Raw genomic sequence first — 27715 nt, forward strand, 5'->3', positions numbered from 1 at the left:
ATTTGTTTTGTTACAGCAGAAAGCGGACAGTGCAAAGTTACATAGAAAAAAAACACTGGAATAAGATACTGTACACAACTGTACACAATAGAATAGAATAAAATAAAATACTTTATACAATAGAATAAAATAGAATACAAATGCTATATACAACTGAGTAAAAATACAACGATGCCAGAAAAGAGTGTTGCACTTAGTGTTATTGTTATTGCACATGTGTGGATGTGTGTGTTTGATCAGTTGAAGTCATTTTTTGTGGAGTCTGACAGCAGTGGGGAGGAAAGACCTACAAAATCTCTCCGTCCCACACCGTGGGTGCCGCAGTCTCCCACTGAAGGAGCTGCTCAGTGCTGTCACAGTCTGCTGCATGGGGTGGGAGATGTTGTCCAACAGGGATGACAGCTTAGCCTCCATTCTCCTGTCACTCACCACCTCCACTGGGTCCAGAGGGCATCCTAGAACAGAGCTGGCCCTGCGGATCAGCCTGTTCAGTCTCTTCCTGTACCCGGCTGAGATGCTGCCGCCGCAGCAGACCACACCGTAAAAGATGGCTGAGGCCACCACAGAGTCATAGAAGGTCTTCAGGAGTGGGCCCTCCACTCCAAACGACCTGAGTCTCCGCAGCAGGTACAGCCTGCTCTGCCCTTTCCTGTAGAGGGCGTCTGAGTAATGAGTCCAGTCCAGTTTGTTGTTCAGATGAACACCAAGTGTAGCTGTCCACAGCCTCAATGTCCATACCTTGGATGTTCAGTGGTTGCAGTGGAGGATGTTTGTGCCTGCAGAAGTCTACCACCAGCTCCTTGGTTTTACTGGTGTTGATCTGGAGGTAGTTCAGCTGGCACCAGTCCACAAACCATGGGTCAGTCCTCTGTATCCTTGTGTCGAACGGAGCCGGAACCGTTCCCTGTGGGGCCCCCGTACTGCAGACGACCCCGTCCGACACGCAGCCCTGAGTCCTCACATACTGTGGTCGGTCGGTGAGGTAGTCCAAAGTCCATGTAGTGAGGTGATGGTCCACTCCAGAGTTCTCCAACGTGTCCTTCAGGACTGTGGGAAGAATACTGAACCCCCTGAGCCAGAGGGTGAACCAGACATGAGCTAGGAGGAATGTACAAACTCAGAAACACTGAGACGGTGTATAAAATGTAAATAAAAACAGAATGCAAATCTCATAAACCCATATTTTATTCACAATAGGACATAAAAAAGCATCAAATGTAGTTTCAAGTAAAAATAAAAGGGCAATTTGAATATGAGGACAGCAACATGACTCAAAAAAGTTGGGTCAAGTTTAGCACTCAGTAGCATTCCCTTTTCTTTTAGGAATAGTCCTGCAAACGTCTTGAGAACTGAGGATGTTATTGCTGAACTTTTGTTAGAGGAAGGTTGTCCCATTTGTGCTCACCAGTCTCAGGACTTCTTTCTCATATTTTTTCATTTCATGACGCATGAAATGTTTTCAGTTGGTGAAAAGTCCGTACTGCACGCACGCTATTATAATAGACTCAGTGTACACAAATATGCAAGGCTTTGCCTGAAAAAAACATCTGGATTCGAGCATCTGTTGCTGTAAAACCTTGCAGCACCAATAGCGCCCTTCCAGATGTGTAAACTGACAATTTCACAAGCACTGGTTTCTTCTTTGGGTGATAGAGCTTTGACCTACACTTGTCAATGGCATTTTAAACTGTGTGCACCTTTCTGGAGCTGTTCCTCAGCCCATACAGTCATTTCCATTACAGTATCATATTGCCCCTGGCCCCGGGCACACAGAGATTTTGCCAGATTCTCAGAATCTTTTGAAGACATTATGTACTGTAGATGATCAGATATTCAAGTCTTCACAATTTTATATCGAGGAACATTATTCTAAACTCATCAAGAAAGAGTTTTCCATACAGGATCAGTTGGGGGTCCTTGTTAACAACAACAGCCTCCAGTGCTGCCTTGTAACGTCTGTAAAAAACAAAAGAAACAATCTCTTTTCTTGTCTTGCTACTCTTCATGTTGCTAAAAGACAAACAGCAGCAGCAGCAGCTACTTTTCATCTGTTTCTTTATTCTCATTATTCATATTTTTACCCAGTGCTTGATTTATAAAACAGGAGGTCTTGGAACACAGACGGAGCTTTTCCAATGAGTCAAGGCAGAGAAAAAGTGAGAAACTCATAAATAATCTGCACTGCCTGGAGAGTATTAGAGCTGGCTGCCCTAACACTGCCTGCAATCATAATACTTTTCCTACACTATTCCTAATTCATAATAAAAAGAACTCCTGCTAATGAAAAAGAAGCCTCAACTTTCTCATTGATTACAGAGTTAAAGAAAGTCTGAACATGAAAAAACACAAAAGACAAAGGCGTACTTGTTTAACATGCTGGAGGAGCGCACAAAGGTCATTAGCTTAATGAGACTCAAGAGAATGTGTTCCAGATCTGAGTAAATACCAACAGGAGCTGAGCTTGTTTGTTGCTTCAAGCTGTTTGTAGGAGTCTTTCCTCTGAGCTTATTTGATACCATCAGCTTCACAAAACTACATCCAGCAGCACCCGTTTGTGAGTCCTCAGAGCCAGATAGTTGTGCTTGTTTATTTGTGTGGCACAGAGTGGAAACTTTATTAGTTATTTATGAGAATCTGACATGATCATTTCAAAAATAGAAAAGTAATTAAAAGAAGAGACTGTTAGCGAAACAGCAAAAACAGAAGCAAGTGACATGAGAAGGACTTACAAACACTTGTGTTTTTAGTAGGTTTAGTTAATTAGTATTTTAACTTCACTGCAACGACAGCAGATGTAAAATGAGACCATAAATCCTTTATCACAATATAAGTTATGTCCCTACAGATCTCTGTCGTGCTGCAGCTTGTATCCAAGGTCAGGGAAGAGGGACTATGACACAAAACTACAATGTGGATCTGGAAGGTGAGCCAGGAACTGGCAGCTGTCGGCTGTTGTTATTGTCAGATAATCCGCTTCTCTCTCAAGTGTTAAGTACTTGCATGATCAAATTTGTGCTGTATCTGAAAGCGAGGTTAACGTGAGATATTTGGCCTTCATCCAACCTGTGTCCAAACTGCTGAGGATTTTCAACAGTTTTGCCAGTGACTCCATTTTGAGCACATTTTGCTACTTCTCCCACTTTGCACCAACTCTGCTGAATTAACAATTTCAAACCGAAGGACATTTGCTGGGCAGGGTTGCAGAGACTGAGTGACAAATGGGGCAAAGTAATGACGGAAGAGAGAAGACGAGTGAGAACAGAAAGTACGTTACCTGTGAGTCTTTGCTCTGGAGTGGTTTTCTGAGATGATGGGAGATGTGAAGAAGAAGTAACAGTACCACTGGCAAAAAGCCTGCATTATGGGTTATTTTCCCATTTTTGCCCCATCTGCTCACAGCTCCATCTGAACCCTGCTGAGTCAGCCTGACTATTAGAACAGCCCCATTAGATACACCCAACAAAAGAACGCGATTGTGCTCCCATGCCTGTGCTTATGCTGGTTCTGCTACTTGTCAACACTACAGTGGAAGGTGTAATGTCTCCTCAGATGATTGCATCAGGAGTCACCTTTTCAGATAATTAGTAACCACCATAAGACAGCAAAGAGAAAGGTTTCATTACCACTTCAAGATGATAAGACATTCTGTTTTCGCACTGAGAACAGACAACGGTAATTACAGACTCAGGAGATAAAATCCGTGTGAATGGAAAAGAAAAGTACCTTTTCTCCTTTTCATTCATCTTTTCTTGTGGTCATTGAAAGCTGTATTATGACACACAGCTAGGGAGGCTGCTGGATCATCTCCCACCTGCATCTTCATTGTTCAGACTGCGCTTTCACTGGCAATTTATTTTATGAAAATATAATTACAGAAAAATTACCTACTCTTATCTAATTTGATAAGAGTAGGTATGTTTCTTTTATTACTAATTGATTGTTCTGGCAAAATATATCATTATTATTCCTGAATGGTCTTTAGCACGTTTATTTATTTATTTTTTTGCTTAATGGTTTGGCTTATTTTATTCAAAGGATGGAAATTAATAGCAAAGAAAAAGAACTTGGGACTATTGTGCTCTTATTAATACTTCAAGCTACTGATACAAATCAATAAAGGCTTTGATCCAGGAGCTATAACTTCTGTGTGGCTGAGGTAACAGAGATTATCAGGTCACTTCTAAGAAAAAATACAACTTTACTGTTCCTAATATATAAAATTATGAGAAAAATCTTGTTTTTAAGTAAAACCACCATCATTGTAACGGTTTTATTGTTTTCAGTCATTTAACACCCAAACCTCTTTTTCATTTCCAAATAATCATATGATTCATAAGTAATCATAATCATGTAAGTATCAGCAGTATGTGTGCAACTAGTTTCTTCTTCTTCTACTATTCCCCTGCAATAAATATTTCCTCTTAGAAACGTTTGCTCCTTGTTGTGAGCAAGTAAGTGTGGAGCATGTGGAGTATGAACGCAATTTGTCCTCCCTCATCAGATAAATCACAAAGGATCAAAAAGATTGAACTTTGCTCCCGGAGCAGACAAAACTGCACTTCAACATATTCCATCTGCTTTGTAGGCAGTGCTAGAATCATGTGCAGTGTGTATAAACAGCACTCCTAACAGATTTGTTGTATTTTGTCAGAAGTGAGAATCTCTAGAATCAGACTTAGTAGACAAAGGAAAACGTACAAATATGATAGAAGGACAGATGTGGGTTGGGTAATGTGTGGAGTTGAACCACACTGAGTCAGGAGAAGAGTCAGTCTGTGAGAAAGACTGTGGGGAAATGAGCTGTAGCTGTGGAAGAGTATAAATTCTTAATTGCTGCTGACCTACCAGTCTCCAGATATGTCAGCTTTCAATAAGCCATAAAACAGCTGCAGTTTTAGCTTAAAGCATTATTTAAATGAGTAACTCTACAGATTTTACATATCAAAATAGGTTTAAGCTAGTTTTGCAAATGTAGTGGAAAAAATTATTTAAATTATTTTGTGACTTCAGGAGTACCTGAAAGAAATCTCATGCACTGGATCAAGGAATGCCTCGAGCCTCTAAAACCCTTTTCTTATATCCGATTGAGGCTGATGGCTCAAAACTACACGTGGTGCTCGTCACCCGACACAAACAAATCTCCGGTCCAGCAGTGGAATTATGATGAGCAGTAAGAAGAAAAATGAGGCCAGTGATGATAAGATGACATTTGCTTTTTTGGCTCTGAACACTGAATCGATTTCGATCAAACCCTTCATTGTCTCCACAGACTGCAGTGATGATTTGGTTTAGTACTTCTTTAAAATAGATAATAATGTTAAGCACAGCATGTCCTTCACATGACTTTTAAAACTTCTGAGAAAAAAACAACTAAAATGGGTTGTTTCTTCTGACAGAAATGCGCACTTAGAAGGTCGCTGGCCTTTCCTGATCCTTTTATGGGACTTTTGTTTTGCTCAGTTCACCAGCCTTTAGTTTGTTCGCATTTCTTAAGGGCATGGCTTCTTTCTTTAGCAGACCTCCGTGGAAAACGAGACGCCTGATGGCAGATGAACAAAAATGACTTAATGTCCGGCTGCACTTTACCATGTGGAGAAAAAAAGGCGGGGTTGACTAATAATCTGGAGTGCAACAAATAAAAGGACACTGCCCTGACGAGCCTAACGCCTGGGCACGTCCACCAGAGAAGACTGATGTGGTCTTAGGGCGCTTGGGTTCAACTTTATGAAGACATTTGTTATCGAATATTCAATTCAGGAGACGCGACCGACACTGCTGATAACTGCGTAAATAGTGCGGGCGACTAAATACATAGAACAATACAGAAAAGAGAGGAAAACTTCTCGATATATTTGCTCACACTTGGAGACGCTTTCGTTCCATGGATAATTCCAATCATTAATAACGATAATTTAATCATGTTAGCTTGGCAGCATTTTTATCAGTCGGTGCAATCCCCAACCAGAGTGTTAACGCACATACAAGAGGACGAAAGCAGATTCTTTCTTGGTGTGCAGCCTCTTGAGTTGCGTCTGAGCTCACAGCTCGCCTATGCGCCCTCATCGAGACTTGGCACCTGCTGTACGCAGACGGAACAAGGACTGGAACAACATTAACTGCCGTCTCTTCTGTTTTTAAAGACAGAGAACGAGGAGGCTTTTAACTTATGGAGAGCTATCCCAGCGAAGCCCAAACCTGAGGTAAGGAATTATTTATTGAAATCAACCAAACCGAGGAATCTTCAATAGTCAGAAAAAGGTCATGAATTTGAGGAAAGAAGCGTTCACTGCACTCTGATGTGGTCTGATTGTTCCTATTGGAAAGAGAAATGGATGAGTGGGAATTACTACAAAAGCAATCGCAATAGGAGTTTAAAGTGTATATAAGCTTTATTCTTGAAAATATTAATAATGTTAAACTTGTGTCTTACTTGCTTCCAAGTCAATTTTATCAGTAGATTTCATCCAAACCATTGTTTTGGTCTAATTGAATCACACAGATATTTTCCATTTACCTTCTCTTTCAGACTTAATTCCAGCCATGTCAGCTAATGGGAGTTCAGAGTCCAGCTGCAGGTCAGAGGTTAGACCCACCAATAACACCTGTTTCCAGAAGGAACTGTCTATCACTGCATCAGTAATCTCTATGACTGTTGGCATCTTCTCCAACAGCCTTGCTCTGTTCATTCTGCTGAAATCCTACAGCAGCATCCGCACCAAGTCCAGGGCATCCTTCCTGCTGTTTGCCAGCAGCCTGGTGATCACAGATCTGCTGGGTCACCTCATTAATGGATCCCTGGTGCTTTTTGTGTACAGTGCTGAAAAGAAATGGGAGAATTTTGATCCTTATCAAATCATATGCACCATCTTTGGGGCATGTATGGTGTTCTTTGGCTTGAGCCCCTTGTTCCTGGGAAGTGCTATGGCTGTGGAGCGCTGCATTGGAGTCACTAAGCCTATCTTCCACTCCACAGTGTTGGCCTCACACCACATGAAAAGGCTCCTTGGGGTCACCTGGCTGCTTGCTGCACTGGTGGCTGCGCTGCCTGTAATGCTGTCGAAGCCCTACAAGGTTCAAAGGTCCAGGAGCTGGTGCTTTTTCCTTATCGAGCAAACCAAAGACTGGCTGGATGTGCTCCTGCCGCTGCTATTTTCATTGCTGGGGCTGCTGGCACTGCTGATCTCCATTGCCTGCAACACGCTAACAGGCTGTGTTCTAATACAGGCCAAACTGCGCCACAAGCATCACTGCAGAAGCATGCCTTATCACATAGAGATGATCTGCCAGCTCCTGGCTATCATGCTGGTGTCCTGCATATGCTGGGGCCCATTACTGGTAAGACCTCCTCAGCACACCTTTAACAGACAGTTAAAAATTACAGGGAAAAACGAAAAATTACAGAGCGTAGAGTGACACTGAGGAAGCTAAGCTGGATTTGTTCCCAGCCACCTAAAGCCTTTCCATATATCTTTGTTAAAGCAGTGTTATGTTGCATTTCTGATCATTAAACTACTGCTGTTGGTCAGTGTGTCCATGATGCATTTTGAAGATGAGTAAGTACATCGACATCACAGCAATAAGGGGAGTTTTTTTTTAAATACTAGAATTGTTAGCAAACTTAACAGCTGCTTACTGGAGGTCAGAACAAGAAACCACATCACACTCCCACAACAATAGAAGCCTAACTGAGCATAGCTGAAATATTAATGACAGCAATACTAAATGAATGAGATTAAATTAAATTGAGATTAAATATTACCAGTCATCTGATTCTTTGCAGCATTAGTATTTATTTAATTAAAAATTCCCAAATAAAACAATAAATTAAATTACATTAAAGTCAATGTAACCAAGTAAGATTAAAAGGTTCATGTCAATTAGATTAAACACACAAATTTAAGTAATGTTTGCATTTTCACAGTAGTTTAATAACAGTGTTATCATAAAAAAATAAAAGTAACACTGAAACAAATGAAAACTAAACTAAAACTGAACATTTAAACTGAAATTTAAATAAAAAAAACACTGAATTAAAAACAAAAACTCAAAATAAAATTTAAAAAAGTGCAATAAATGTGATAAGATGAAACCATTTGGAAGAAAATCGATTGCAGAAGCATGAGCATGAAGACAGAGAGACGAGTCATCATAATGCAGACTCCCAGATGAAGGAGGTGGAGAGTAACATGACCCCTATAAGCGAGCGGTGATGGAGCCGAGTGTGATTGGTGACGGGGTTTTCCATTGAGAGGCCTTTAAAAATGACAATGATATGGAAATGAGAAGGAGGAAAATGAAACAGAGGTGATGAAAAAAATAAGCAGAAATAATAGCTGTTATCACCAAGAGGAACGGAGACAGAATGTGAGAAAACAGATCCTACTATACCCGAGCATGTCTGTGGTGCCCTAAGAAAGCTCTGTTTGTCTGTCTTTGCATTTTAAAGGGTTTGATACAAACAGGTTTTTCTCCACTTCCATCACTGTTCTTTTCTATCCTTGTCATCATCATGTAAAAGATGTCTGATGTTTAATCGTTGTACACTGGTGGAAATCAGCAAATGTATTAATTAAGGACTTGTGATGCCAAGCAATAGATGCCAGACAAGCTGAACAATATGGCAGCTGCTTTGAAGACTCTTCCAAATAATCATGGTTTTGAATTATTATTCAAATTAAGCAATTCTAATATTTTTAAAAAAAAGAAAGTAAATGCTTTGAATTAGAGATCTCTTAATAACAACAAAGATGCAAAATTGCACACACTAATCTTACCTCGTTTTTCCTGTAACTTCCCAGCCAGTCTATCACAACCAGTCTAACACAACCAGTCTAACACAACCAGTCTAACACAACCAGTCTAACACAACCAGTCTATCACAACCAGTCTAACACAACCAGTCTAACACAACCAGTCTAACACAACCAGTCTAAAATTGTTTTCTATTAAAGTATTTGATAAATATTTAGAATAACTGTTTTCCTACCACTCCAATAGATCCATGTCACCATTCTGAGTACCAGAGCCACGGATGAGTCTCCGTCTTTTAGTCTGCTGACTATACGCATGGCTACATGGAACCAGATCCTGGACCCGTGGGTCTACATCCTGCTGAGGAAGGCTGTTCTCAGGAAAATCTTCGTGTTGCTTCACGGCTGTTGTGGCTCGAAATTTTACACCCTGCATCGGTGGCAGCGCAGTATGCTCCACAGCTCAGCGGAGACCAGCAGCTCCAGTGGTTCATCTGATTGCCGCTGCCTCGGTAAAACACCTGTGCATGATGTTGTCATCAAATCCATCACCTGAACCCTGTCCTGAGTCTTTTATCTGAGAACGCCAAGGTGCTGAAAAACAAAAGGAAAGAAAATCATTTGGAATACTAGAAGGACATTTCTAAAGAGCGCTTATCCTAAGGTCAATTTTAAAGTGACCCAGGTCTAAAACAAAATTCCTTTGATTCTTCCTTTGCATGCGCTCTTCCTCTTTGCAAAGTTTCATCCCATTTCAGCTCCTGCAGATGAATAAGACGCACTGAGACACTAGAAGACTATCAAAAATGCACTTACACAAACCACAAATGTTTTCTTGTAACATTTGCAAAATGATCACCATGAATTGTCACTATTACTGTATATTGTGGTATTGACTTTTTGTTCTAAACTTTTAGCCCCGCGTTCTGCATCAGGGGCACTAGACAAGTTCTATCAAAAACTGTCACAGTGTTAGAGACGAACCAACAGTCACTGTTAAGTCGTAGACATTGTTTTATTCATTCCTGGCTTTGGTCCACGTGCAGCTCCAGCCTGTGTCTTTGCACTACTATTTATTGATTGTGACTGAGTCTTCTTTGACCTTACATGTTAACTTTTTATTATAAGGATTCCAGTATAATGTGTTAATCATTTGGTTTGCACAGATGTGCAAGAGACAATAAGCGTGCAAAAAAACAAATGATCATCCTCCACCACCATGCTGACATCAGTATGATGTCTTTGTGCTAATATTGTGCTGTACTTAGTTTTCATCAAACATGGCTGTGCATTGATGCCGAACATCTCTTCTTTGGTGCTGTCTGTCCAAAGCACATTATTCAAGAGGTCTTGTGGTTTGTTCAAATGCGACTTTGCAAACTTAACCCATGTTGCTTTCATGCTTTTAAAGAGAAGAGGCAACCCTGGCATTTAGCAGGACCAGAAGCAGTAAGGGTATACCGGTACTTAGGTTTTCAGAGGACTGTTTTACCTGAAGCAAATATTTTGTGCTGAAAGTCTAGTTGATGTTTAAAACAAGCTTTTCCCAACAATTTCACCACGACAGTAAACTTTTGCTCATTGAGTGTTTTGAATGTCATCAAGTGTTTTCTTTTTTTATAGTGTGTGAGCTGTTAACGTGATGGTGTATACCGTACCAGCCTTTAAAACAATTTAAGCCTGCATTATGTTATAACATGGACCAATTGAAAACATGATTTTTGCCTGTATCAGTACGTTTGATGTTTTAAATGGTTCGGGTGAGTGTTGTGCTTTTCTTTCAAAGTGTTGTAAAGAATGATCAGAGTAAGAAGTTTCTGGTTGAAGTATGTAACGCTGCATTCAAGTGTGATCATGATCAGAACGAAAGCAGATGTTTTGAGAGGATCGTCTTTCAGCAGTAAGTAGTCTGCTGGTAGGTGCGTTATTACTTTGTAAATGTGATTTTTTTTCGCACCGGTGCTTCTGCATCATGACACTTTTTTTTTACAAAACAACACAAAACTTTCCAATGTGTTTGTCCTGTACTGTGTAATAAAACGGAAAATGGAAAAACAAACCATAAACATTAAAGAGAAAATGGTGAAAATGTTTTTTTTTAATGCGTTGTAGTCAAGATAATGTGAGTTCACAGCGAGGTTTTCTCCACCCTAAACATCTTTCGAGGACAGAGTGCGTCTTGTTTTAGCCCCAAGGAATCTGAAATATGAGACTAGAATAGGCAAGAAATCGGTGATTTCTTATTATAAATTATTATGTATTTTGAAAAAGAATGGATTTTGCTGCTTTTGTGAGTGTAATTTTAAAACGACACGTTATTATTTAGTTAGTTATTACATCCCATCTGTTGACAAAACAGAAATATGAGATACAATCTTTACTTTGAGTGTCCTGAACTGTAGTCTTATAACATTGCTTTAAGCACTGTAGACGTCTACTTACATTCCACTCCAAGCTCTACTCTGTCACTTCATGCAGAACTTTACAAATGGGCACACATTGTTTGATTAACAATCGTTTTCAAAAGCAGAACTGGAAATGGACTAACATCACACATTCACACAGCGCTTATTCTCTACATTTGGGTTTGAATTAACATTAACATGCATGTTTGCATGTTTTAGGACAGTGGATGGAAGACGGGGTACTTGGAGGAAACCCATGAGTGAGAACATGAAAACTCCAGACAGAAAGGCCCTAGTTGGGGTTTAAACCAGGAACCAGTGCACCACAACAGCACCCACCTCAACATGTTTAAGTCTCTCACTAAGCCTGTGGTTCAAGACGAGCTCAGTTAGTCAGAACAGCAGAACAGCAGATGAAAACAGGGGATACATGAATAAATAAGCCTGCTACAGAAGGCCATAAAAACAGACGTTTGCTTCCATCCATGCTTAACGTAGCACTGTTCACTGGGAAAATTGCATTTGCAATGACAAACCTGCAACTGTGCAGTTTGTGACTGAATGAGTTTTTAAAAGTTAGATTTATCAGGCATCAGTGAAAAGTCCCACACACATACTGGCGGCCACACATTGTTCCCACACTCGTCATGCGATTTTTGTTTGTTCTGTAATATTGACTATAAGGGGACATGTACACGGGTAATAACCAGAGTGGCTTCAGTTTCCCACACTGTGGTCCAGTCCGCTGACAGTGTCGCTTTACAGTTATTAGTGTAGCTTTAAACAGCATCCCATAGGTGGCAGCACGACACCAAATCCCTCCCGCTGGTCGGAGACGAAGAAGGGGTGGGACGGTGGGGGGGAGATCAGCCATATGATGTGTGACGTCATCTCTTCCTCATCACCTCCATCTTTCGGTGCCGCATGCCTCTGTGCTTAATGGAGCAGGCTCGTTCCCGTAGATGCTGGCTTTTGTGAGAGGGGTGCGGTTTTTGCGGCCCGTGCGGTTGTTGGTTTGCGGACGGAGCGCAACTGCCGGCGCGAGCGGAGCAGCGATACGGTGTGTGTTCACTGTGGGCCGAGTGTTGTGTTTTCATCTCAGCAGCTGTCTGAGACGCGCGCGCGCACACACACACGCGCGTCTGCTGTCAAGTTAGTGCCAGCTCTGGAGCTACAGATACAGTTGTATCTGCTACATCTAGCTTTCCTGTCTCTTTAACATCTCTATTCTCTCGCCTTGTTTTTATGATAATGATAATAATAGTAATAATAGTGATATTTTTCCGTATTTTTGTAACATTGCTCATATTGTTGCAGCAAATACTCCCGTTGTTTTAAAAATAAATGTATTTTGTCTTTATTTTTTTCCTCCTATAGTTGAGAACATGAATCAGGAAAAACTGGCAAAACTTCAAGCCCAGGTGCGGATAGGAGGAAAGGTAAGTTGCAAAAATGAAGGGATTTTGATTGCTGAGCTGGTACAGCATCACCTAGGACACATTAAAAAGCAGGGTGGTTATTGTAGTTCTCCAGTTCGTGGTTATAATTACCAGTTACTGCTCTTTTTTAAAGTCTTTTTTAATTGTGTTGCCTGCAGAAAATAAGCACTGATTGGACAATCAAATTGGTTGATTAAAAACAAAAGAAAAAAATGAATCAAGTATTCATTAAAGTGCCCATTAAGTGGTGTATTAAAGTTCTGATATATGATAATTTTAATAATTTATGTATTTTATTACAGTTTTTCCTAATTTTACACAATAAAATGCTTGATCATATCAATCCTTTTAAAAAAGTTGCCTCATTCTCCTCACATGCAAAGTTTTTAATAGTCTGGCCCGTCATCTTTTAAAGATGCAGGACTGCAGGCTTACTTGTGGTTCCTGGAGTTTCTGAAAGTAGAATAGGAGGCAGATCTCCTTCCATCTCCCAGTTTGGATTCATAGACAGACTCTCTCTGCCTTTAAGGTTAGACTCAAAACTTTCCTTTTTGATACAACTTAGTTAGGGATGGCTCAGGGGACAGTAAACCATCCTTTAGTAATGCTGCTATAGGTCAGACTGCTGCAGAACTGCATGTGATGCACTGAGTGCTTCATCTCTTTGTGTTTATACACCGCTGCAACATGTCATTATATTTTTATCTCCTCTCCCTCAGTCTGGTTTCTGTCTGGTCTCCCTGTGCTCTCCTTTTCTGTTCTCTTCTCTTTCCTCTCACCCTCCCTATTGCTTGTGGCAGATGGCTGGCCCTCTCTGAGGCTGGACCTGCTGGAGGTTTCTTCCTAATTAAAGGGAGGTTTTCCTTCTCACTGTCATAAGTGCTCGCTCAAAGGGAGTCACTTGATTGTTGGGGTTTTCTCCAGTTCTGCCTCTAGACACAGAATAAAGTATCTAGACGAAACTGCTGTTGTGAATTGGTATATGTATATATATATATATATATATATATATATATAATAATCTGACAATACATATAATATATAATATATATAATATAATATATATATATATATATTATATAAATATATATATATATATAATATATTATATATATATATATATGAACCTGAACTGACAATAGAATTGAAAATTATCGTCTGATAAAACTCTTTCAGCATGCATTTTTCATTTGTCTTTACTATTTGGGCTGATTGGGACCCGATAAATCATAACAAGAGTTGAATCAAGACGCTTTATATTGTACAGACCTTACAGTAATAGACAGGAAACAGAGAAAACCATGATATGAGGGCACATGTTGGGGAAGTCCATCAGCCTTTCACGGCTTATGTGTGCTATCGTTGTCACCAAGTTCTCAAGTTTGTGAACTTGAGTACCAAGCAACGTAGGATTTAAATTGATACCATGTGTACCTACTAAAAAACTTGGACGAGTTTGAATATCGGTGACGTCGACCTCAAGGTTAAGTTTGTATGTTGGACTTAAAAATGTATTTATTGACAGGTGTCTCTACTAGGAGGCTGAGGGGTACTGCTGGCACTACTGGTATTTTTTGTGTCTGAAAGAAAAAAAATATCAGCTGATATAATCGAATATTAGATTTTTAAATGACCACTAGTATCACTCTTATATCGATTAGGCTTTACTTTTAATCCTCGAATGATTAATTCATAATAATTCAGAAAATTCTGTCAATCGACAAATAGATGAATCCATTATTTGTTTTGTATCTAACGGCATGATTTGGATTCAGTATGTGATTTATTCTCTAACCCATTATTTCTTCTAATCTTTAACCATTTATATTACAGTGAATGGCCCCCCTATGCCCTTATTAGGGTGTGAATTGAAAACCAGTGTCAAAGTTGTCTGCTGTTATTGGTGTTGACATGTTTTGTTTTGAGATGATAAAACATTTGAGTTGATGCTGTATATACCTTCTTAATCCCCCCCCTACACACACACACACACATGCAAACTGCGAAAAAAAGATCAGCCCATGCACTTCCTCGTGATTGAAGCTAAAGTCTTTTTTTATAACTGATTAACTCACGATGGTATTTTTTTGCAACAGGCTCTGATCTCTCTAGTTGCACAGTAGTTTACTTTTGGCTTCAGGGTGACTGGCTAGGCAGGGAAGAAAGCTGAAGACATAATTTCACTCTGTAAAAGGTTAAATGATGACTAAAACTATTAGTGAAAGTGTAAGTGGTAAGCAATCAGAACCGGACAGAGGATTTAAACACAATATTTTGTAACTAGCCAAACGTTTTCTGTCGCTGTATTTTTCTCCTTTCTTCTGTTTCTAAGTCACAGCCTATGACTTAGAAAAGTGTTGATCTGATTGTATGTTTTATGTTCTCAGGGCACTGCACGCAGGAAGAAGAAGGTGGTTCACAGAACTGCAACAGCTGATGACAAAAAGCTTCAGAGTTCACTGAAGAAGTTTGCTGTCAACAATATTGCTGGCATTGAGGAGGTAAACTGACGTAGGTGAATGTGCGGTCGTGTAGAGCAGACCACTGTTTAGTTTTTCAAAGGTATCAATAACGTGCATGGACGTGGGTGACTTGAGAGAACTTGGGTGATCTTTTCTCCTCAGGTGAACATGATCAAGGATGACGGGACTGTGATTCACTTTAACAACCCCAAAGTTCAGGCCTCTCTATCCGCCAACACCTTTGCGATCACCGGCCACGCTGAGACCAAACAGATGACAGAGATGCTGCCCGCCATCCTCAGTCAGCTTGGAGCAGACAGCCTCAGCAGCCTGCGCAAGCTCGCAGAACAGTTCCCTCGGCAAGGTGGGTCGCCCCTCAGGGCTTTGATTTTTATTACATTGATTTTATGTTCATTTTTGGTATCAGCTTAACTTGTTTGTACCAAAAAGGATAAAAGAGGTAGGAGACACAAAGTTTACCTGTTAAGTAGATGCCTAAACTTTTTCCTTTTAGTTGGGATTCATTTTCACTCGCTTCCTTTTTGGGAGGATAATTTGTAGTTGACGCCACAGGTTGATTATACTTTGATTCATGGGAAAGAAATTCTTGCAGCAGCTCATGTGCAAAATATTCACACCCTCTTTCCAAAGCATTTACAGCTTCTGGTTTTCTTGGGTAAGGCTCTACAATCTTTGTCCACCTGGAAATGTGCAGTTTATCCAGTTCTTCCTGGTTCCTGGTCCTGATTCTAGGAACGGTTCAGGTGGTCAAGTGCTTCTCGGAACAGTTAAAGCCACATTAACATCACAGAGGTCGATTGAGAGCCGTGCGACCTTGTGGTGGCTTCTTCGTCTTTTTTTTGTCTTAACATTCAGTGTATATGCAGGTTTCTGACTTTCTAAGCTGCTGCATGACCCGTCAGTTCAGTTTGCTCCATTTGAACCCCAGTCAAGTTCTAGGCAAAGAAGAGCTACAACACAGTTAAATATGCAAAATCCACTTTATACTTAATATTTACTTTTCAAGGTGAAGCAAATCTTTTAAAGATGAGTTTTTCCAGATGAGCCAAGATGGTATAAACATATACTGGCCACTTTATTAGGTCTTTAACAAACATATCTAAGCAGCCAATCACTTGAGAGCAAGTCAGTGCATTTAGGCACAGAACCAAGCATCAGAGTGGAGAAGAAAGGTAAAAGTGATTTTGAACATGGAATGGTTTTTGGTGCCATGCCATGAAAACGTTCGTCTGAGTATTTCAGAGGCTGCGATCTACTGGGATTTTCCCGCACAAGAAGGTAATCTCTAAGGGTTTACAGAGAGTGGTCTGAAAAAGAGAATATATCCAGTGAGTGGTAGTTCTCGGGATGAAAATGCCCTGTTAATGCCAGAGATCAGAGGAGACTAGCCAGACTGCTTCAAGCCAATAGAAAGGCAACAGTAACTTGTTAGAATCAAGTTTTGCAAAAAAAAAAAATCATCTCTGAACCAGCAACCTGTCAGCTAACAGCAGGAAGCTGAGACTGCGATTCAAACAAGCTAAGGCAATAAACGACTGGAAGAAATGTTGCCTGGTCTAATAAGTCTCAATTTCAAGTGATATGAGCCAATACTGGCATATCATAGAGATCAATACCAGCATATATGATAGAAAACTCAGCTCAAAAAACCCTCTCACCTCTGTTTGCCAAATACAGAGACAAGCGGTGTCTCCACATGCCACCAGTGCAGCTTCAGTGCTCCTTTCATTGATTCTTCAAGTCTCTGGGCCTCATTGTTCTGAAAGCTATTCCCTTATTGTGGAGAATGCTAACATGGTGATGCCAAAGGCCACTACCGATGATCCATCGCTCATGGTTTGTGAATGGAGTACTGTCATACTGGAAGAGAACACTCGTATACAGATATGCTTCATCATAGGTTAAAAGTCATTATTTGAGGCAACTTTCTATCACTTTCCAGCTAAAATGTGTTTTTTGTGCATTTCGTCTTAGCTCTTGAAAGCAAGGCTCCAAAGCCAGAGGACATTGAGGAAGAGGATGATGATGTGCCAGGTATGCAGTGTCACATGAATAAAAAGAAGAATGATCAGAATGAAAACTTAGAGACAGCTACACTCTGTTAAATTTTCATCGTAGTATAGAAGATTGCTCTTTTTACTCAATTTAAGTCAATTTGCTCTTTTGAATATTTTTCTGCAGCCCTGAAAAGTTACTACAGTTGAACTCATGTATGTGACTTTAGATTGTTCCTCTAGTTTAACTATTTAATGCTGTGCTTTTGCTGTTCTGTAGATCTCGTGGAGAACTTTGATGAAGCATCAAAGAACGAGGCAAACTGACAGAAAAATTCACTGGACTGAAGTGGAGCCTCCGTCTGTCTTTTTGAGTGTAGTGATCCGGGCATATCAGACAGTATCTCCAAATATATCCCACAGTTCCAATGACCTACAGATGTCTGAGTCACACACTAGCACTACTAGGTTGTGTATTTAAAAAAGAGAGAGAGAGAGAAAAGAATAAGAACCCAACGCTCATCTGGTAAACGGTGAATCTCTTCCACACTGTCAGTCATTATCAGATTACTGTGGTCTTTAAAGCCAGTCTTAAGGGATTTTTTTGTGTGTTTTGTTTATGAAACAAAAAAGACGTTTAACATTTTTTAAATGATGCTGTGATCATTGACTGAATGTTCTGAATGTTTTTATCAATAAATCAAAGAATTGTGTGCAGATTCATGTGAAAAGAAGCCTCGTCAGTTTCCTACAGAATGACAGGTCGTGCATAAGGCTGGATTTTTATGTTTGGCACCTTAGCTCTGCTGTCTTGGCTTGTACACCGTCCTGCGGGCTGTGTGGACAGCAAACTGGGGAGGGACATTTCTGCACACCTCTTGAGTTTCTTCAAAGAGCTGCAGAGAGGCACGGGGGAGGAGGGAGATCACACAGAAAGGGGGGGTAAGAGAGAGGCGAAATCATCCCATCTTTCGCTTGTGAGCAAGGCACTGCTGCTTGAATCCATTTTCCTCCGCGCTCAGATGTAACAGGATAAAATGCTGAAGTTCTTCACAGCGCGGGATGATGAGAATGAAAGCCTTTTGGGAGCAATAACTGAGGGTAAGACGTTTGATTGCTCTGGAAATACCGGGGTGGGAATGCGTTTACTCCCATTCATTGCTTGTGCGCGCGCGCTTGTGTGTGTGTGTGTGTGTGTGTGTGTGTGTGTGTGTGTGCCACTGAAAAAAACGCTGATATAACACTTGGCTGCGCGCATAGACCGCGTCATCTGAAAAGCGCGTGCGCGTATGTGTGCGTGTTGCGCACTTTCGCGTGAACACGGGCTGCTTACATACATACTCCACTGTAGCCTCACTCAGCGTCACCTCAATAAAGTGTCCCGGCTGATCCGGTGTACCGGGGTGCGGGGTGAATGTCGCATTGCCTCCGGCCTCTGTGCCCGCGAGCACATTAAACATTTGCACGTGTGTGGAATGCGTCACTGTCCCGGGAAGTGAGAGCTCAGTGAGCCGGATCGGTGCAGGCAGGCACGCCGCTGTTTCGGGAAGTCTTCACTTTGTTGCCTTCGGTAAAAATGACGCCGCCAGCTTTTTATTTTTTCTTCATGTTTTTTAAGGACGGCTTTCTGTTGTAAATGAGCTGCAGTGCAGTTTAACGTGTACAGTTAGTCAGTAGCGCCCAATGTTTTGACGAGACTTTCAATCGAATAATCAAATACATGACGATCTGCATTTAAACCTATAAGAGCCTTATCCCCTTAAACCGGCCTATTCAGGAAACGCTGGTAGATCAATGAAACATCAGTTGTGCATACATTAACTCCCTTTGCGCTGCCGGCTGCTAATGTGCTGGGAAGGGCATTGAATCAGTAATTGGCTGTAATTACGGGAGGTGTTCTTAATGTAGAAACCTTGAATGGAGTGATTGCAGAATCAAGCGGCTTACTTGCATATTTTTATTCTGAAACATGCAATAAACACAGTACTGTCACTTGAAACATCTTTTATTTGTTCATTACACATATTTAACATCCGCCTCTGTGTGTGTATTTGTGTTTGTGTAACAATATGGCTCAATATAAGGAAGCAGCAAAGGTTTTGACACGTCTAAACACAAAGTTACTGCTCAACTTTTTGTTCTCTAGGGAACCAGCTGCTATATGGTATCATTAATCTCTTGTACAACTACCACTGGCTATTTTGATCATCAGATACACCTCTCAAGGGCAACCACACTAATGCTGCCATTAGTGAGGGCTGAAATCTAGAAGATGTCTGTTTAACAGTGAACAGCTTTTTCGCCTTAATGAGCAGGCAGGACGTGCATCATTGTATGTGCTAGTCTGTGTATGTTTGACAGATAGAGAGATGGAGATGTTGACTTTCCCTTCTTGCTGGTGATATCATTATCATTGAAACAGATGAAGGGGACAGTACGTCTCTTCAGGACACCAAGCACCACTGGCTGAACAGACCCTGTCTGCTGGTGCTCAAAGATGGAGATGTGTCAAAACCTGCACTGGACTGTAGAGAAATCAGACCGCAATCTCCATCTAAAGCCACATCGGATGCGACGCTCAGAAGCAAATCTGGACCTTGTGAGCAGAAACCTATTGAACATCCCACTGAATCTGCTTCCCAAGTGGTGAATGGCAGCTGCACTGTGACTTCCATCTCCACATGGGGTGAAAAGGAGTCCCCCAGCCCTCTAGTGTTGGGCCCAGCAGAGGCCGCGTGGGCAGAGGAGGAGGAAGAGAAGAACCAGAAGTCGCCGGTTCTCCCATCAAAGGAAGACTCTGTGATTGAGGAGAAGGAGCGGGAGGAAAGTGGGCTGGAGCAGCAGGATGAGACCTGCAGCTTGGAGGGACCATCTCGAGGAGATCAGACAAACACCAATAAGGCTGGGGCAGGCCGCGGGGAGGAAGCGATGGGTGAGTGCGCTGCTTCTCCTGTGGATCTCGATGACATGTCTGAGACGAGCCCCGTTGGCATTTTGTCCAAGGATCGAGTCACTGTCCTTGGTGAGGTGGCCCCCGTGTGGGTCCCCGATGCCGAAGCGCAGGTCTGCATGAAGTGTGGTATCAAGTTTACATTCACCAAGAGGAGGCACCACTGCCGTGCCTGTGGGAAGGTAAAAAAGGATTTAAAAGTTCATTTCTGTGTAATTAAATCTGAAGTGAAATAAAATTAGCAACTTGTAAGTGGAGTGGAGTGTACGTGTGTGTCTCTGTTCATGTGTGGTGTGTGTGCATGTGTGTGTCGTCAGGTTTTTTGTGCACTTTGCTCCAGTTTGAAGTTCAAACTTACGCACCTGGATGGGAAGGAGGGACGAGTGTGCATTTCCTGTCATTCAGCACTCATTAAAAGTGAGCGTAATTTTTTTTTTAGGTATTGCTGTAGTTGTATTTTTGAAATCATGCAGAAATCATTCTTGTATCCTCTCTTCAGGGATGTCTCCAAAAGGAAAAAGAAGGGTGTGGTTCGCAGACGAAATCCTCACCAATAAGCATTCAGAGTCTGCCCCGACCACACCCGTCAGGGAGCCCGCGTTCTCACCGCTGATGAGTCGAGTGCTGGGTGGGCCTGTTAAAAGTCCTGTGGGTTCACCCCAGATCAGGAGAACTTTGAGGCCACATGGAACAATGATTGGTGTAGGTTCACCCAAAACTTGCCACTAAAACTCGACTACAGGGAAAATGTTGTTGTTGTTCTGTGATTTAGAGGAAAATGAATGATATATGTATTCTCACTCTGCCTCCCTTCAACTCCAGGAGGCCTGTGGTCCCTACGGCTGGGGAACCACAGCTTTAGTGAGCAGCTCTGCTAACCTCATTCCCTTGGATGGTTTGCCACCCATACTCACCTCCACAGGAGTCAAAGGAGGTAGGGCTAGCTCCAATTTAGAGTTTCAAAGTGAAAAGTAAACTTATTGTGTTTCCTCCTCAGATCCAGATACTTCTTGTTTTTCATTATATTCCTCCCCTTTTGTTAATGCTTTCATGTCTTGCATAGTGCATGGTGCAAATATTGATGGCGGGTCACAAAGAAATAGGAGTTCTATGTAAATTGGGCAGCCCATGGCAAGGGGAAAAAATGGTCTCTGATTTTGAGCAGTTAATAGTTTAGTGAAAGCAGCAATTACAGATTCACACTGAATAAATTAGTGGTTCCTCATTTTTTTCTGCTCACCCTCCTTTGCCTATAACATTCCCCATAGTTAATACAGAAAAACAACTTCGGCGTGCAAAAAAAGAAATGAGGAACAAGTGACTCTGTAAAGTGTCCATCTTGTTCCGCTACTTGCTGTCAGAAGCTACTATTTTATGACAAGAAAAACACAGTGTTCTCTCTCCATAGCCCACTATGGTGAAGCCAAGATTTGCCTCGACATTTTTTCTAGGCTTTGATGTTTGGATGGTTAGTGCAGTTTTTTTTTTCAATCTTATTTAAGCATTAACCAACAGTACCTTTCACAGACCTGTCCATGGCTTGCTTTCAGGGCAAATGTTGTAATTGTAATTTAGCTTCACTGCCCCTCCCCTTTTATAACTCTTATTCCATCCCAGGGAACCACTGACCAGAAACTAGCACCTTTGTTTTGGTTTAAGCACTAACCAGAAGGGACAACTACAGCAAGTATTACATATATGCATGATTTCCACCCATTAATCTAAAGAGCCAGTTCATAATTTCACAATACCAAATATGCATGATGAATCTCTATATGTCTTTATGTTACCAACAACTTGAGCCACATTTGACTACTTTGCTGTAAATAATTCCAAATATTTTTTTCATGCTCACTCAGCTGCTCTAGCTTGTGCACATGCTCCGATACCTCTTTGCTGCTCTTTGTGATTGCATTGTTTAAGAGAACCAGGCAATCCTTCCACATGATCCATATTTATTTATTTTTTAATTTTTTTATTTATTTATTTATTTATTAATGTGTTGGGTGTTCTGACTTACTACACTCGAATGCTGCTACTTTAATTTATTACATGGACACTGTAATGCCTGGTTAAATGGGGCAGTCCCAAGGCATTAATAAAACTGATCTGTTATTAATAACAGCTACCTGCTACTTGCCATCTTATTTAGAGCCACACTCTAATATTAATCTTTAATCTAATACTGGGCTGTTTTTTGTGGTGAGTAAGAGTAGATTAGAAAACACTTTAAAAGATGTTCTAATCTACCCCCCAGACTACACTGTGGAGGAGCAGCCCTCCGAGATGCTCCTTATTCAGGAGTTGGAGAGCGGCAGACCCAAGCCTCTGGTGTTTGTTCTCAATGCTAACCTGCTCGCTATGGTGAAGTTGGTCAACTGTGAGTATCTTTCCCCTCTTGCCTTTTACTGTGCATTATGAACTGCATACAGAACTTAATGTACACATTTAAAATTGAGCAGTGTCAAGAATTACATCACTATGCAGAAAATATTTTGATCATTTTTTAAAAATTTAAATATAACTTCTGAGTATATATTTCTACCTCTTACATCTTGTATTTGTTGTTTAAAATGTCCATATGTGACTGCCAGCTTGTGCTTGATTTCCCTGATTAGACGTTAACAGGAAGTGCTGGTGTGTGACAACAAAGGGAATGCACGCTGTAGGGCAGGTGGAGCTGGTGGTGCTGCTGCAGTGCCTACCTGAAGAAAAAAGCTTCCCCAAAGACATTTTTAGGCACTTCATTCAGCTGTACAGAGACACTTTCACAGGTCAGAGACATTACAAGCCCATACACAGAATATTATCAGTCTCTACTTCACGACTGTAGTATTTCTTCCCTCTTATAATAACACGTGTTTCGATATCTTTATGTTTCTGTAGGGAAGGTTGTGAAACACCTGTCACTCTCCCTGTTTGGCAGCAGCTTCTTTGGCAGTCAGGATCATGCAGGCTTCCTGTACGTTCGCTCCACTCTCCAGTCCCTTCAAGGTCTACCTCTGCCAAACCAGCCCTACCTCTTTGGCCTGCTGGTCCACAGAGCAGAGGTGGCCTGGGCCAAAGCCTTTCCCTTGCGCCTCATGCTGCGACTGGGCGCTGAGTACAGATGTAAGCCAGGCAACTATGTAAGCTCTCTGAGTTATAATGTTTCTTCCCCAGTTACCCACTTTCTGTCTCTTGTTCCAGTTTACCCATGCCCTCTGTACAGTGTACGCTTTAGGAAGCCCTTGTTTGGGGATATAGGTCACACAATAATGCGACTGTTAGTGGTGAGTATGGCATTTTGTAACATTTTTTTGTGTTGTTGCAAAACCGCCCTTCCTGTCAGCAGTGGAAGTTTGGTGTCACAACTTTTATTAAACATGGTGTAACAGACACCAGATCTTTTTACCATTCTGCTTTGTTCCAGGACTTTAGGAATTACCGTTACAGCCTACCAGTGGTATCGGGGCTCACTGTGGACTTAGAAGCTCATAGGACTTGCATAAAAATACCGAACACTGGGTATAATGAGGTAACACTAAGCCTCACAGAGTTAACTCTTACATATAGTTTCTTTCTCTATCGTTTACCCATGTTATCTCCCATGTTAGCTAATGAAGGCTGTGAATAAGTCCAATGAGCATGTGCTGGCAATAGGGGCATGCTTCAATGACACTGCAGACTCCCACCTCATCTGTGTCCAAGCAGACGATGGCCAGTATCAGACCCAAGCCATCAGCATCCACAATCAACCACGTAAAGGTAACAACACAGTTGTTGGGGCAGGAAGGGACACATGGAAAGTTTTGCTCAGCTAATATGAAAATCTGAAATTACTTTATTTAAGATGAACAAATGAGGCTAAAACAGCAGCTAAAAGTATAGTAGTACTAATACTTCTCCAGTTTTGTTAAACGACGAGGATCTAATAAATCAGCTAAAAGATATGCATAAGCTTGAAACAGCTAAGCATGATCGATAAATGATCAATGAAATCTTATCGCTTACAGTAAATCTTTAGCTGAATATACTCCAGAGAACACTGGAAGCAAAGAATAGATTTTACACATTTCAAATTTAGAAGGCATTCAAGTAAATTTGCTGCACAAACTGAATGGATTCTGCACAACAAAAACATTGTGCAAACCCACTGAATATTATTACAGTGCATCTAAACATATGTAGCTCTTGGAACTGCATATAAAACAAAACAGTTTGAGTGTGAACTTAAGTGCAGCGGAGCAAAAGAAAAGAACAACAGTGGTTCGAGATGTTAATCGCGGCCAGTTCCAGTTATGTGACTCTAGGTGGCAGTGCATGCACTTGTAGTTTTTGCCTTGTCACTGTAAAGACTGATCAAAATGACATTCCTTCCTTCCTTCCTTCCTTCCTTCCTTCCTTCCTAGTTACTGGATCATGCTTTATTATATTCAGTAGTGCGCTGAAAGCGTCAGCAGGATACCTGGCCAAATCCAGCGTTGTAGAAGGTAGGATACCCTCTGACCAGAGAAGCCAGGTTAACCATTACTTTCTCCTCACCTCTGAGGGTAGCCATCATTTACATTTTAAGTAGAGCGCCCCTGCTTAAACTGGCTTATTCAGAATTTGTTGATCTTTGTATGTGTGTGTCTGTGTACATTTTAACAGACTGTTTGTCTAGGCGTGTGTCTCCCCATTGGTGTGTGTTTGTGTGTGTTTCTCCTGTATCGCTGTCCCCTCTTCGCAGATGGGCTAATGGTGCAGATCACCGTGGAAACCATGGCGGAGCTCCGTCGATCACTACGGGAGATGAAAGACCACACTGTCACCTGTGGACGGCTGGACCAATCAGAGAGCCAGGAGCTTGTTTGTGTACAGTGGGTGGAGGAGAAATGCACTGTGAATAAGGGGTGAGTGTGTCCAACTGTTTGAAGTGCAGGAAGGCTTTTGTGTTCAGTCCAGTAGAACAATATAGCACCCATTCAAAAGGTAGCTGTGAAAAACTAACGGTGGGCCATTAGTTGATTAGAATTTGGAACACCCCAACAAAGAGCTGCAAAAAAGCGCGTAAGAGTCCAGTGTAAGCAGGACACATCCTTTTCAGTCTGTTTTAAACTGTGTGTACATGTAACCGCATATCAATGTTTGTGTTCTCCAGCATCATCAGCCCCATCGATGGGAAATCAATGGAGTCTATCAGCAGTACCAAGATGTTCCAGAAGTCCGAATACAAAGAAAATGGAAAGATCATCCGCTGGACAGAAGTATATATAATGATCTGCTAAAAAAAAGTTAGCATGTCCATGTGTACAGCCACCCCTCTTTACATTTGCGTGAATATTTTGTGCAGGTGTTTTTCCTGCAGACAGGTGATAATCCCAAAGGAGCAGTGACTGACTCTGCTGAACACAACCGGCTCACGGAGAGAATCGCCCGGGCATTTTGCTTGGCACTGTGTCCACACCTTAAACTGCTGAAAGAGGACGGGATGGCCAAACTGGGACTGCGTGTCACTTTTGACTCCCAAGAGGTCTTTAAAGAATTTAGCTTCTTGTAGCCAGAGAGAGAGAGATGTATAACTAACTAACTAACTAACTAACTAACTAACTAACTAATTAATGTGTGATCTATTTCTGCCAATTTGTCTGGTTAAACTGGCCTTGTAAGCATCAGCCCTGAGCCATGTAAGGTCACATCAACAATAATAATCTAAAATAAAATACAAAAAATAGTCAGGGTTCTTTATGGTAAAAACGTAGCACTGCACTAGTAATTTAGATGGAGAGCAGAGTTCATTTTTAACTATTTAAAATTTGTTCACTGGTCGAGACAAATTAAAAAACACATTTTTAAGTGACGGAAAAATAAGAAAAAAAGACACTAATGCAAAAATGTTTTTAGCTAATTGAATGTGTATTGGAGCAGGCCGGTGATTTATAGTAGCAAAACCTTCCATTCATAAGAAGATGAACAGCAATGACTGTGAACCAGATCGCATACAGTGTGTGGTGATTAAGACGGATTTACCCAAGCTTCTATATCGTAGGCTGGACGTGCAGACTGTGGTCTATAGACAGATTATCTGAGATAATGTGTTACTTAATGTGCTACACCCACTTCTGCAAGTAACACGAGCTTTGTTGTGAAATAAAACAGCTTGTGTTACTTCCCAGTATGAACTTTGACTACAGCAACACGTCGTTCTCTTGTGGAAAAAAAATAGAAAACCTAGCCTAGAACTTTATCTCATTAGTAAAGAAAGCTTTGAACAAAGTTTAGAACAACACTGTGGCTTTTTAAAAAACTAATAAGTGGCTTATTTGTTATTTCAGGCTGGATTTGTGGCAGGAAGCAATGGGCAGCCCCTCCCAGCTCAGTACCTCAATGCGCTGAATAGCGTGCTGATTCCTGTCATCCACAGCAGGGGGCGCAAGAGGGACGGCGAGCCCATAGTGATGGAGCTCATTTTTTACATCCTTGAGAACATCACTTAGAGAACTCAGACTTTCCACTAATTCATCTTCTTAACCCTGACCACTGCTTCATCTTCAGCACTTCTCACCAGTTTCAGGGCAATAAAAGCATTCCAAAGGCAAAGCGGATCATATCCAAGGTCCGCATCCATCTCATCCAAGAGATCTGACTCTTTGTGGTTTTCTGATCTCACTCGGCCCAGCCACAATCAATCAGGCTACGCATGAAACCTACGATGGACCATTAGATAAGGGTGCAGCTCTCGCACTGTAGTAGCAATTTCATGGCTTGAAATCATCAATGTCACAATGTTTAATACATATTTTACAGTCAATACCTTTAAAGTGATAGCTCACAACCTTAAAGCTAAGAGAATGACTTGAAGTTATGTATCAAATCCAAATAGCAGCTTCATGCGCACTGAATGAATGCCTGGAGAATGTTTTAATATTTGATGAATTTTAACTGACTGCTCATGAAATGTAATGTTAGCTTGGAATTAAACTTGCAACAGTGACCGAGTTCTTGTCTATTGCCCAAGGACCCCGAGCGGTTTTACTGTAATATTGCTATTTTTCATCAAAAGGAAGGTTATGCTTTTTACCGTTTACCGCCCCCCCAACTCATTCCTAGAGACTTGACTTTTGCTCCTGTAAGACCTAGAAACATGTACTTGTGACCTCCTTAGGTTGCTTTTGGAAATTTACAGTTTTTAATATGACCATCAAAAGGCATTATATTGCAGCTATAAACGATTTAGGTCTCCCACCATTTAAAAAAAAACCCACACGCCAACAACAAAAAGTTCTGAATTGTTATCCAATTTATAACAATTTTAAGTTCATTTATGGCTGCCTATGCAGAATAAGGGAAAAAAAATCTGCAGTGTAATTTAATGATTTTAATATCATTTTATATTCTGGATAGGCAGCTAATTTATCTGCCTAACACAGGCAAAGTAAACCTTTTTGCAATCACCCCATTCCTGACCCTGATGAACTGATTTGAGCGGGAATTGTTCTGGTGGTTCCGGTCTGCGGGACGCAATTTCTGCCTTGTGCCATGAAGAATAGAGCCCTTGTTGACCTCCTACTTGCTGCACATATTTGGGATGGCAGAGACAAGAAGCACATGCAGACAATGCAAATACTTTTGCTGCGACAGCAAAATGTTGGAGCCCAAAGATCTGCTAAGTAAAATCAAGTTACATATCCAATAAACTGTTGTCAGAGTTTGGGGGAAAAAAAAGTCAACGC

General features: G+C 41.2%; 3 protein-coding genes across 6 annotated transcripts; all 3 read left to right on the top strand.

Moving 5' to 3' along the window:
- Window positions 1-6147: 6147 nt before the first annotated feature.
- On the top strand, window positions 6148-9492 carry ptgfr (prostaglandin F receptor (FP)). Its single transcript, NM_001286322.1, is given in 3 exon segments — window positions 6148-6200; window positions 6527-7335; window positions 8998-9492. Coding segments are annotated over 2 exon segments (1104 nt in total). The 5' UTR covers window positions 6148-6200; window positions 6527-6540; the 3' UTR covers window positions 9307-9492.
- Window positions 9493-12019: 2527 nt separating this feature from the next.
- Window positions 12020-17802, top strand: btf3l4 (basic transcription factor 3-like 4). Of its 2 annotated transcripts, XM_005946509.3 has the most exons (6): window positions 12020-12215; window positions 12533-12594; window positions 14982-15095; window positions 15219-15420; window positions 17052-17111; window positions 17352-17802. In XM_005946509.3, exons 2-6 carry the CDS (start codon window positions 12541-12543, stop codon window positions 17396-17398), a joined length of 477 nt encoding a protein of 158 aa, XP_005946571.1. In that variant the 5' UTR covers window positions 12020-12215; window positions 12533-12540; the 3' UTR covers window positions 17399-17802. The 2 variants fall into 2 exon arrangements, with proteins under 2 accessions (XP_005946571.1, XP_042069620.1); XM_042213686.1 differs by lacking the exons at window positions 12020-12215; window positions 12533-12594 and having other exon boundaries at window positions 15002-15105.
- Window positions 17803-17869: 67 nt separating this feature from the next.
- Window positions 17870-26976, top strand: zfyve9b (zinc finger, FYVE domain containing 9b). Of its 3 annotated transcripts, XM_005946511.3 has the most exons (16): window positions 17870-18172; window positions 19494-20203; window positions 20339-20438; window positions 20521-20723; window positions 20844-20955; window positions 22279-22401; window positions 22640-22795; window positions 22908-23132; window positions 23211-23293; window positions 23434-23538; window positions 23618-23768; window positions 24413-24493; window positions 24733-24895; window positions 25144-25249; window positions 25336-25515; window positions 26318-26976. In XM_005946511.3, exons 1-16 carry the CDS (start codon window positions 18109-18111, stop codon window positions 26477-26479), a joined length of 2724 nt encoding a protein of 907 aa, XP_005946573.1. In that variant the 5' UTR covers window positions 17870-18108; the 3' UTR covers window positions 26480-26976. The 3 variants fall into 3 exon arrangements, 2 of the variants coding, with proteins under 2 accessions (XP_005946573.1, XP_042069617.1); XM_042213683.1 differs by having other exon boundaries at window positions 22908-23293; XR_006052926.1 differs by lacking the exon at window positions 26318-26976 and having other exon boundaries at window positions 22908-23293; window positions 24654-24895; window positions 25336-25357.
- Window positions 26977-27715: the final 739 nt, after the last annotated feature.

This window comes from Haplochromis burtoni, unplaced genomic scaffold (assembly GCF_018398535.1).
Source record: "Haplochromis burtoni strain Fernald_Lab_line unplaced genomic scaffold, NCSU_Asbu1 Contig_468, whole genome shotgun sequence".
NCBI classification, from domain to species: Eukaryota; Metazoa; Chordata; class Actinopteri; order Cichliformes; family Cichlidae; genus Haplochromis; species Haplochromis burtoni.